This window comes from Rattus rattus, chromosome 9, assembly GCF_011064425.1.
Source record: "Rattus rattus isolate New Zealand chromosome 9, Rrattus_CSIRO_v1, whole genome shotgun sequence".
In the NCBI taxonomy this organism is placed as follows: Eukaryota; Metazoa; Chordata; class Mammalia; order Rodentia; family Muridae; genus Rattus; species Rattus rattus.
In genome coordinates this window covers 44,685,949-44,699,176 of record NC_046162.1, presented here as the reverse complement: position 1 = coordinate 44,699,176, position 13,228 = coordinate 44,685,949, and the positions used below count along the sequence as shown (strand labels likewise).

The 13,228-nt window shown below is 36.9% G+C and overlaps 1 protein-coding gene across 1 annotated transcript; it reads right to left on the bottom strand.

Moving 5' to 3' along the window:
• Window positions 1-6,904: 6,904 nt before the first annotated feature.
• Window positions 6,905-7,843, bottom strand: LOC116909022 (olfactory receptor 1468-like). Its single transcript, XM_032912498.1, has one exon. It carries the CDS (start codon window positions 7,841-7,843, stop codon window positions 6,905-6,907), a length of 939 nt encoding a protein of 312 aa, XP_032768389.1.
• Between the last annotated feature and the right edge of the window lie 5,385 nt (window positions 7,844-13,228).

The following is a 13,228-nucleotide window of genomic DNA, read 5'->3' as shown; positions in this document are numbered from 1 at the left end:
TCTACTCATGTCTTTTTAAAGTTTATTTTTTGAGTCTTCTAAAGTATTTTTTTTTATAAAAGTCTTTGGTTTCTTTGTTTACATTTCAATTTTACCTTGATTTTGTAGGGAATTTAATGTTTGCATACTGTATTTACATTATCTTTATCTCTTCCTCTATTACTATAACTCCTTCCAGGTCTCCCTAACTCCCTTTTAAATTCACTAGCAATTCTTCAATTATTATTTACACACACACACACACACACACACAAAATTTTGAGTCCATTTGGTATTGTACATGTATTTAGAGATGACCACTTAGGATTGAATAATCTATCAGGGGCCAATACTGAAGAAAACTGATTCTTTCTCTCACAGCAGACATTTATTGCAATTTTCCTAAAGTAACATAATTTATGTTGTGTTTCAAAAACACTAAGGGGTTGAAAGTTCATGGGTGCTGCTTCCCTGTCATATCTAGGAGAAATTGTCTTGCACAATGTCCTGGTTCTCTGGTTCTGATAAATTCTGTCCCATTTCCAAGTCTGTGCCTTAGACTTAGGTTTCATGGCTCCACTGTAGATGCAGCAACTGTGACTGGAAATGCCAGTCATGTGTTCTTTGTATTTCGGTCAGTTTTGAATCTCTGTAATATTTTTATGTGTTGGTAAATTAATAAATATAGGCAGACAGAAAGATAAAAATAAGTAAATAAAGAAAGAAAGAACGAAGAAGGAAAGAGGTTCTTTGATGAGGTGCTACACTTCTCTGTGTGTAAGTATTTAAAATGTTATTAGAAGCTATTTTGGCCAGGCAGGCTGTGCCTCTTCCCACTGCAGGCCATGTTGATGTCTGTGGCATAAGGTTCTACCTAACGCTATGCAGATGTCCTTTGTCTGTTCCATAGCCTGAAACCAAGTTAATGTCCATAGGACATGCTGCCAAAGGAATCCATAGTGATCTAAGTGGCCTGCATTGCTACCCTGGTGATGTCTGAGCTTATGCTGCTGCTGAGGGCCATGTCTGGATCTGTATTCCTACTGCAGCTGAGATCTGTGTTGATGTCTATGGCATGTGTCACCGCCAAAAGCCATGTAGGTGTTAGTGGTCTATTCTGCAGCCTGAATTATTGCTCTGCACTATAGCTTGAAATCAGTGATGTTGATTCCTTTGGTTGTTCTTTTGCCATACAGGATTGTTTTATTTATCCTGGGTTTTTCCTTTTTCTGTATTAAGTTGTGTATTCTTTCAAGGTCTGTAAAGGATTGTGTTAAAATGTTGATGGGAAATGTATTGAATCTGTAGATTACTTTGGTTACATGTTAGTTTTTATTGTGCTGAACCTACCAATCCACAAGCTTGGGAGATCTTTCTATCTTCTGATAATATCTTCAATTTCCTTCTTCAAGAACTTGAAACTTTTATCTTGCAGATCTTCCACTTCCTTGGTTAGAGTTAGAATAGAGTTCATGGGTGGACTGGGAGCAGGTGGGGATGCAAATACGATGAATCAGGACAGGAGCGGAAGGAAAGACTACAAGAGATGGCTGGCATTGTGCTAATTTGGGAACAAGGTAGCAGTGCAATGGAAACTCCACAGATTCTATGAGGGTGGTATAAAGGAAGACTCCTAGGAATGGAGGACATGAAGCCTGAGTTGGCCATCCTTTGTAACAGGGCAAGTCCTCAAGTGGAGGGAATGGGACACTGATGCAATGACAAAGTCTCTAACCTACAATTTATCCTGCCTGCAAAATGTTCTGGGGCTGGAGCCTACTATAATTAAAATCAGAGTGATCATAAAGACTTCATCCAGCAACTGGTGGAAGCACATGCAGAGTCCCACAGACAAGTATTAGGCAGAGCTCAAAGAATCCTGTGGAGGGGTAGAAGGAATAAGTGGAGGAGCCAGAGAAATCAAGGACACCACAAAAACACACCCACAGAGTCAGCTGACTGGGATTCAAGTGGGCTCATAGAGATCAAGACGCCTCTATGGGTCTGACTTATGTCCTCTGAATTTATGGTATGGTTGTGTAGCTTGGTGTTTTTGTAGGATTCCTAGCACTGGGAACAAAGTCTGTTTCTGATTCTTTTGCTTGACTTTGGGATTCTTTCCTCCTATTTGGATGTCTCCTCTAGCCTTGATGAGAAAACATGTACCTGGCCATATTGAAGCCTCTTATGCCATATTTGCTTGATGTCCCTTGGAAAGCCTGCTCTTTTCTGAGGAGAGGTGAAAGGGGCCTGGATCCAGGGGGAACAGAAGGTGGGGAGGGAGAATCTGGGGAAGGGGAAGGACAAACAGCAGTCAGGATATAATAAATAAGAGAAAAGTAAATAAAAAATAACTAATAAAAACAACCAAAACAAAAATGAAAGCATCTGATGTGTATAAAATATGATGAGGAAATATATTATATGAACTGTTAATATATACCTTTAAAATGACATTCAATGCAGATATACACAGCCAAACATTGGATTGAGTGTGGGGTCCCCAATGGAGGAGTTGACAAAGTCTGAAGGAGCAGAAGGCATTTGCAACCCCATATGAAGAACAATAATATTAACAAACCAGACTCCCAAGCTCCCAGGGACTAAACCACCAACCACAGAGTACATATGGGAAGGTGTACAATGGCTCCAGCTGTATATGTAGCAGATGCCTTATCTGGCATCCATGGGAGGGGAGCCCCTTGGTCCTATGAAGGCTTGATGACCCAGCCTAAGGGAAGGCTAGAGTTTGAGGCAGGAGTAGGTGGGTGGGTGAGGGAATACCCTCAATAGAGGCAGGGGGGTGATAGGGAGTTTGTGAAGGAGAAACTGGGAAGAGGATAACATTTGAAATGTAAATAAATAAAATAATGAATAAAGAAGAAAATGACATTCACATAATTTGTTTTTAAATTTAGTATACACACACACACATATATATATTTATATTATACATAAACATACACAGGCATATGCACACATACATGTCCATATAGAATTTTAAATCTTTAAGAATTTAAATGTTCTGAGTTTTCTGAAAATGAAATGCTCTCAAAGTATTTATAATTATTATTTGCAAATTTCTTAGATGTATACAATGCACCAACCATATCTTTCTCAACCCCCCTCCCTCCAACTCCTTTGGCCTTCATCCTCGGTACATCTCTCCTACAAATGTAAGCATTATTATTATTATTATTATTATTATTATTATTATTATTAATAGCCAAGAGTCAAATTAATGTTGCCTGGATGCACATGGCTATGGGATTATCCACTAGTGTGTGGGCAGCCTGACAATGGCCCTTAGCAGTCATCAACTGCCAATAACTCCTAAGCTAAGAGTGGGGCAGTAGGAGTCATTCCCACTTCCATGCTGGATTATTTTAAAATTTAAAATACAACTTCATCACTTCTTATTCTCCCCCTCCTCTGTAATACTCCTCCTTTATCTAATACACCTCCCAAATTCACAACTTCCTCTTTTTTTTTAACCTTTGTTAACCAATTCCACATATAAATACAATCCACTGAGGTTATTCAGTGTTGCCTGCATGTATATGCTTCTATGACTGACCACTTTGTGTAGGATAACCTCTAAGGTATCCACAGAGAAACACTCCCTCTTTTAACACTTGTCAATTATGTGCATCTCTTGATCTACGGTTGTATCTTATAGAATTTCCTCTATCTTCATTGATATGTCAACTGATATTGGAATTCTTCAAGCAGGAAATTTTAACTTGCTTAATTATGTCCAAGTTATGCTCAGGTGACCACGGTCACTGTAAGTTTATGTTTGAAACATTATCAGAGTTCAGCATCTCACAGTTCTTCACTCCATCCTCCTCCTCTTCCTATCTTTCTACCTCTTCTTCCATGACGCTCTGTGAGCCTTGGAGAAGGCATGGTCCATACATGATCCCATCTATGGATGTGTAACCTAGTCACTTATTCTCAGCAATTGAACAGTTATGTGACTCAGTATGGTCAAATACCAACTATGATAAGAAGAATCTCTCATCAAGGTCGATAGCAACACAGAGTAATCTGTGCATAAGACATACAGAAGATCATGACCTTTGCACGAATGTTGGCATATGGCTTTTTAGGATGTCTAAATGAAATTTCACTCATTCAATATCTGCTCTTTACATTTGCCTTCTTTGTCTCCACAGTACCTCCACACAGAAGCATGCACCAATTCATTCATTTTTGTTGTTGAATAATGTTTCATTGTATGAGTGTAACACATTTTATTTATCTGATTATCATTTGATTGCTCATTCTGCTTAGTGACAATTATAAATTCTACTTGCACGCATAGTGAAACAAAACTATTCATTTGAATCCCGCAACCATTGTAGCTATGTGCCCTGGTGTACAATTTCTCATTCATATGGTAACTTTATCCTCAGTATTTCACAGATACAATATTAAAGGTTGTGAGTTCCTTTTCCCAAAGGGTCTCACTGTACACCTCATGATGACCTCACAGGATCTTACTGTGCATCTAAGCTGACTTCAAAAGGTCACAATGCAGCTAGACTGACCTTACAAGGTGTCACTGTGCAACTTTGCTGCCATTTATACTGATGCTTCTGCCTGTTCCTGTGTGCTGGGATCAAGGGCAAGACCCATCACATCTGGTTTGATTTCTGTTTTTGTTAAGTTTTTTAGTTAACCTTTCTTGTTCCCCTTCTTCTGTTTAAAACACTCTCACTTTGACACAGTTCATTTTCTACATTGCCCATAGTGCTTATCACATTGCATTATGTTAATCCAACTGTATGATTTCATGTATCAGTTAAAAATTCAAAATATGTTTAAAGAGATGTGCACTCTAGGCCATGTTTTCACAGTGTGGTACTGTTTTCAATTGCTCAGTGATGCTTTTGCTTCCTTCCTATAGCTCTTACATCTCATGTCATTGATGTTGAATATAGAATATTTCAAATTGTTTTTCACATGAGGAGGAATGTGGCTTAATTTACACACTGTCTTGTACCTGATAATTCTGTTATACTATGGGAATAGAATTTTAGAGTTTAGTTATGACAGCAGTTATTACAACCTTAACTACATGGAAACAACAACACTTAGTATTATTGAACAAACAGCCACAATCTAAAAATTCTATGAGCTATTATACACTTATGTAAAATGTGTTTTGTGTGTGTGTGTGTGTGTGTGTGTGTGTGCATGCATGCATGTGTGTACAGATAAGTGGCTATGTAGTGCTGGTTAATATGTATGGTTACAGGTTACTATGTAGCACTGGGTAGTAGATGACATCATAATTCAAGAAACAGGATAAAAGACAAAAGGAAGACTGGAAATAGAAGAGTTCAAGGTATGTGTTCCTACTGAAGATTATATGTAGGCTCAAGTGGAGATGTTTCCCAGGAAATAAGATCTAGAGTCAGAGCTGGCTTCCCATGGAGATGATGATGATGGTGATGATGATGATGATGATGATGATGATGATGATGATGATGATGGTAGTGGTGATGGTGGTGGTGGTGGTGGTGGTGGTGGTGGTGTGTGTGTGTGTGTGTGTGTGTATGTGTGATATAAGCAGAGTATAAAGAACTAGGTTTGTATGTCCTCACCTTGAGAAATAAGGGACTAGGTTAGAATCACAATGAGGCAAAATAATATAAAAAAGTAAAGAAAATTTTTTTCTATAGAAATGAGAAAGAGTTGGAATTGTTTAGATCAACAAGATGCTCACTCATCCCCTCTTTGAACTGGACTGAACTTTATTTTTTGTGAAAAAAAAACTTGAGAGTCACAAGAACAAAAAAAAACCACCTACTAGAAAAGATGGGAAAATTGAAATAAATTAGGACAATATCAGATTTCTTTTCTTTCTTCCCTTGCTCAGAGAAGTAAATTGAATGTTCTTGACAAAATATACAAATGACAATTATACAAAATGATTCTAAATAAATTTGTTCAGGGTAAAAGACTAGTTTGAAGGTAATATTTGAGAGTAGGAAATCTTAGAAGGAAGTAGGTAGTAAAGATGTGTTATAGTGCATCATTAATTCATTGCTCAAAATATTTAACTGTTATAATTGAACATAGAGATCAGGGTAAATGATAAATGTTGCCATAAGATGAAAGATATCTAGAAATGCATTAGACAATTGATTTAAGGATTGTTTATGCAAGGTTAGGAGGAAGTTGTAGCCAAATACAAAAGACAACTTTTCCTACTTTGGCTACTCTGCTAAACCTCCTCTCTTTCATGTATTGAAGAGTTATGTAACATGTTATTCATGCTGTTCCTATGAGAATGGATAACATCTGTCACCACCAAATGTACATTACAAAGAATTTTTATGGCCTTTCTTCATGACTTTTGTGAAAGGGACCTCAGCCCCACAATGGCTGTAGATGAACCTGAGAGACTCTATAGTTCATTATTGGAAAATGTCAAACAATGGTAGAGTTAGCTTGTTCAGTTAATGATAGCTAGATCCAGCAGATGGACATGATATGTCCCATTTATATTCCATTGTCCCCTATTCAAGTAGAGACCAATGACTGTCCCATAAAAATGTGGTGACACTCAAAGTCCAAAAGGCTCAGGGACAGACATTTTGTGGGATAAATAGTGGATCAGGAATCTTTTGGAAAAGATCTTTTGTATTTTGTTTTAGATAGCCTCTTGGAGGGCAGATGATGAAACTTTAGGGGAAGGAATGGAGCATATATTGTATGAAAGAATTAACAATAAAAAAAGAATGTAAGGACTGATAAAAACAATTCTAGAAATGTTTAGATGGAATGGGATGACTATTTTAAAACTTCCTTTGCAAATGGGATTAAGTATGTTCCTCCCTTTGAAGGTACATTTTGTAATCTTAATATCAGTGTATTCATTAAATAAATTTAAGTTAATACCCCAGTGTTGCCATTATAAAGATATCTTTTTCTTGATAAGGACTCTTACAAGGGCCTCCTTTATATCTCTGTTCCTCAGGCTGTAGATGAAGGGATTCAGCATGGGAGTCACCACCGTGTACATCATGGCCATGACAGTCTCCTTCACAGTAGAGTTATTAGCTGATGGACATAAGTATAGACCAATGACTGTCCCATAAAACAGTGACACCACAGACAGGTGGGAGCCACAGGTGGAAAAGATCTTGTAGATAGCCTGAGTAGATGAAACCTTTAGAATGGAGCAGACAATTTGTACATAGGACACAACAATGAGTAAGAATGGGATGACAATAAGAAGCCCTCCCAAGATAAATATCATTAATTCATTAATATATGTGTCAGAACACGCTAACTTGAGCAGGGCAGATATGTCACAGAAAAAGTGTGGGATCACATTGTCCTTACAGAATGACAATCTAGCCAAGAGTAAGGTGTGCAACATAGAATATAGCACATTAAATACCCAGGAGAGACTCCCTAGACACACACAAAACTTGGGACTCATGATGCTGGTATAGTGGAGTGGAAGGCAGATAGCCACATAGCGGTCATAAGCCATGGATACAAGAAGGAAGATTTCCATGCCTGCAAAAACCATGGAAAAATACATTTGTGTCAGACAACCTGCGTAGGTGATGGATGTGTCCTGGTTTTGCATGTTCTGGAGCAATTTGGGCATTGTAACAGAGGAAAAGCAGAGATCAGAGAAGGACAAGTTGCTGAGAAACAAGTACATGGGTATGTGGAGATTGGAGTCCAGTAGAATGAGGATGATGATGACGAGGTTCCCCAGGATGGTGGTGAGGTACATGGCCAGGAGTAGGGTGTAGAACAGGTGCCAGTGCTCTGGGGGTATAGGCAGGCCCAGGAGGAGGAACTGGGAGATGACAGTTTGGTTGTTCATTATCATTCTTTCTCTCCAGTATACTACTGAAAAAAACCCCAGCATCTTTTAAAATAAAAAAAGATCAACATATATCTTTGGTATATATTATACAACAATAAATCTGACTACCATCCTAGAAATTATAATCTCAGAACTCTAAATGTCTGTACTCAACAAAATGATTAATTATTTTTCTTAACTTTTCTTTTAACTGATTTCTGCCTCCAATCCTTTTCTAAATACTTTTATATACTTCCACTAAGAGAAAAATTGACTATTTTTCCTTTCTTGCCTCCTGCTCAATTATTGTTTGTAATTTGCTTTATGTAATTTTATACATTGATGTTCTTTATGGATTTGGATAAGCTTTGTCAACACAATTTAATATAAATTTCAAGAAAAACTCCCATGCCATAAAATGCCATTTGAACTCAAACATTCATGTCCCTGTAACATACACATTTCTGCTCCACGGTTAACTAATCACCTTCTGTTCATCTCATGTATGGCAGGCATCAGCATCTCAGAACCTCTTCACTTTATTGTTTACCAAAGCATTTCTTATTCTCCTACTTTTCCAGTTTCCTATAGTACAGTAGAGTAAAATAATTTTTTTTTGTCAGAAAACCGCAAATTTAGATCCATTTATGTTTTTCTTACTTTGAACTGCTGTCATAGTTACTACAGAATCTCCCCTAAATTCTCCTCCTATTTCATCCAATCCTTTATGTGAGATTGCATCCATATATCAGGACCACATCTTGCCTTTACCGGAATATAGAAGCAGATTCAGTTCACATCTATGTTCTTATGTCTCCTGACTCTTCACGTTCAACATGCTCCATTTATACTGTGGCATTCGAACAGAGGAGTTCCATTGTATCCTCTCTGATTCAGTTTTTAGATTACCACTGTTGCTCTGAATATAAGGACAAAGGTCCTATCAGGGACACAAATGCTGTTTCATTATCTCACTCTTGCCAGTGGTACATTCCATATGGTCACACTAGCTTTGCTCTCATCATTAAACCCTGGAATAAATCTCTTAACCTCCTACAGTTTTGAGTTCCTCCTCCACTTCCCTCTCACTTCCTCCACTCCCTTTCCCTTTCATTTGGTTCACCCTCACTCATATGGAAGGGGTATTGCTTGTCACATACACAGTTAAACTTACTCTGTCCTCCCACACTATGTCAAACATTCAGCCATGCTCCATAGATTCCTATGTGTATCAGATTTATTTAATACTTTGACTGTGGCTTTATCATATCTTCCCACCAATTGTAAAGTATATACAGGAAAGGTCACATATTTATTTATTCCATTTGAATGTTTATAATTATTTTTAATCTCTCACTAGGGCTAATATCTGTCATATTTCATGAATTTAGTCAGTGAGAATTTCTTCCTTTCAGCTCAAACTGATGCAAATTTATTCAACTTCAATGGTAGGAAAATACCATTTAAATAGAAATGCTCAAATACTTAATTTTACATTTTATACTCTCTAATGAGTGTGAGAGATATAATGTATTTTTTCAGTCCTAGGATTAATCATTTGTTTCACTCCTCAGAAAGAATGATGACTACAAATCACATTCGTATGCTTTGATTTACAAGTGTCATTGATTTTGGTGCAGAACACAGATAGGATGAAATGTTTATGAATTATAAAAATAAGACGCAATGAAGTTACTATGAATCTTCACTTGAGTTATTCTTCAGATATGCTATTTATGCTATTTATGATAGTTAATTTATGCATCAAATGGGTTAAGTCCAATACCAATTTTAAATAATTCTAGTTGATATGTAGATATTCTCTAAATGTCATTCAAATGTGTGGACTTTGAGTAAATAATTAACACTTCATCACAGAATGAGCTTCATACAATCAGATGATGAAATTAGGTGGAAAAATACAGAAAAATTTTGTGTCTTCTGCTTTAGGTAAAAGTTTGTAACCTTCACTCTTCTCAGGGGTTCCAGTGTTCTAGACAGTTCTTTAAGTATTGACCACATGAATTTCACAATATGCAGTCTTTATCCTAAGTCACATGCATAGGACACACACACACACACACACACACACACACACACACACACACACACACACACACCACTGTGAATCTTGACAACAATGGATAATGAATCTTTTATGCCTTTTAAAGTTAACAAAACAGGAGAAATATCAACAGATCCAAGTAAGATTTCTGAAATGTTACAACCTAGTCTGACTTCTGGCGTCTTCACAGAATGACAGTGGTTAGTCCAACTGTATTCAGAGTTTGCACATTTAAGACATTGTGAATAAGCATTTCAGAGGAAAAACCATGTAGGAAAAAAATCATGCATAATTTAAAAAGATGCTCTCCTTGTGCATCTCAGACTGGCCTTAAACAAGCAACACACATGATTTTTTTTTTCCTGAGTACTGGGATAACAGGCATGTACCCATGCCCAGTTTTTGCTTTTCCTGTAAATGAAGAGTGCCTGTATGTTATGTATGCATGTGTACAAAGATCAGAATCCAGAGAAATTACTATAAATTGTCACCACTTATGGATTGATGGACTCATACCTTCTTTAAATGTTAAAACCATAGTTCTCAAATTAAACATTCCTTTAGGGTTCTCTAGAGTCACATAACTTAAGGAATATACATATATATATATATATATGTGTGTGTGTGTATGTGTTTATATATATGTATGTATATATCTATATCTCTATCTATCTATATCTCTATCTATCTATATCTATATCTATATATATATTTGTTGTGATGAATTACAATCTGTAGCCCAACTACCCCAACAATGATCAGCTGTAAATGGGAAGTCCAAGAATCTAGTAGTTGCTTAGTCCCATGAGACTAGTTGTTTCAGCTTCTCTTCTGTAGAAGTAGATTTCAACAGATGTGCTGGTGAAGAAGACTAAGCCTTCCTTTTTCCAATGTCTCTAGGTAAGTCTCCAGCAGAATGTGTGGCCCAGATTAAAGGTGTGTATCGACACACCTGATATGGGCTTTGTTTTGTCCAAGGCTGACCTTGAACTCAGAGATCTCCTCACCTTAGTCTCCTGGGTTTAAAGGTGTATACTACTTTGATTGAGCCTAAGCTTTTTATAGCCACTAAACCTCAAGATCTACATGCAAAGTTCTAGGTCAGAAACTTGTGTCTTACAGCCTCAAGATCTGGATCATGGGTGAGCCCTCCAATTCTGTTATTTTGTCTTTTTTTTTTTTTCGGAGCTGAGGACCGAACCCAGGGCCTTGCGCTTGCTAGGCAAGCACTCTACCACTGAGCTAATCCCCAACCCCGAGCCCTCCAATTCTGGATTGTAGTTTATTCCATATATAGTTGACAACTAGGAAGAGCCATTATAAACAGCACAGAAAGATCACAACAGATACATCTCTAACATTTGCTACATATGTGTATCATCTTGTATTCTGTAGAATCATTGAGTTTTGTTGAGTAGCGCTCATTCTACATTTACTTGAACACCTAGATTATATAGATGCCACTCCAATGGACTGCATTTAGGAGTAAACTCATACAATACCAATAAAGCAGAGCTTTGTGAACTCATGCAGATAAAATTATTCATCATCATGGGGAGGAAATTGTTAAGAGTTTGCTAAGGTCTTACAAGCTAACGCATAGTAAACTTCTCTTTAGCACAACAGCAGTGAACTTCATCTCACAGGGATGTTCCTGTGATGAAATGGTATGAAACTGAGAGAAAAATATAATCAATAATTATAATGAACCTGCCAATATGAAAGTGGTTACATGAGGACCATGAAACAAATACTTTTACAGTGCAGTGAAGTCTTGGAAGACAGAGAAAAGAATTTTATTGTACCTGAAAAACTGTCCTGCATCACTCCAGAAATTTATATAGATTCACAGAAAGATGCCTGCTTATTTTTATGAATGTATCCAGCTCTGCTGAAGCCAAGTCCTAGTTTCTGGGTCACAATTCTGCTCATTTTCAGGTGTAAGATATAGCAGCACTTATCTACACCATTCCTACTTACATCCCTGCTACCATCCTTGGGACTTAGATGTTCTGCATCCCAGAGGAATCTAGATCCTGAATAACTCATTAAAGGCATAGTAATTACCCAGGACCTTTCTAAGACCAATTTACCACAGGAATCTCTAGTGGAGACCAATTATAGTCAGTGATCACCATTTCCTATATTGAAGAGATCATAGAATTTAAAGTCATCAAGAAGCAAAACTAATTAAAAATAGAACCAACAAGAAAGCCAAAAAACATGTAAGGATATATACACATTCCATGTTCAGGCAATGAACAGGGCTTGTACTTGATTGGAGCTCACTTTGTTATCAAGAAAAGGGATAAAAAGGTGTCTGAATATGATCCCAAATTATCAGGAAGTATTCTGATTATTAATGACTTAAAGTGTCTCGGACAGTTTAAGCTGTGTGTCTCTCACACAAGAAACGTTTATATGAACAGCCATCAGTAGTTTTTATATTTTTGGATGTGAGCCTACTCTTTTAATGGCTGAGCCATTTCTTTAGCCCATCCTACGGGTTTTTTTTAGCAGCATGAGATCATAGGAAACCACACACATGGGGAAATTTAAGGACAGTATCTCAATTCAACATGATTGACTACCTGTAATAGGACTTAGTAACAGGTATATAGAACTTTCTGAAGAAATGTAAACTTCATAATTCAACATTCTATGTGTGCCAGTAGGTGAAAAGGGCCAGTATATGGCAAGCAGATGGTATGTTTAATATTTCCTTAAGCCAATGGAAAATCAGTCTATATTTTCATTATTGTTCACTAATTTTGCATTCTTAACTCTCTATGAAAATGTTAATTGTACCTACTACCACCATTATCCAAACACCAGCCATATATGTGATAGTACTTCATAACGCTGTGTTCTATGAGTTCACCATTGATTACAAGGTCATAGGTAGCAATTATTATTCCTCCCTTCAGGATTATTTCCTAAACTGTTATTATTGGCTAGATAAAGTTCTGTACAAAATAATGAAGCACAACATTCAACCCCAGTGGATCTTGATCCTTAATGATTGAAATTTTTTTAGGTTATTAAAGATGACTAACATTTGTCTTTGTGTGTAGACATAGTAAGTAGGATCTAAGGATTTATCCAGGATTTTAGACACAGTGATATCATCTCTGGTTGTATAGAACAATCACATTTTACTTACCAATCAATTGATTTCAAATAGTTCCAGAAGAATGATGGTTCTTTCTCTGTTGACATGAGACACAGAAATGATTCTATGGTGGGCTTAAGTTCAGATTCAATCATCTCTATGACATTTGCACGTCTTCTTTTGAGACCTCTCCATGTAGTATTTTGCCAATTTTTTATATTTTTTATTAGAT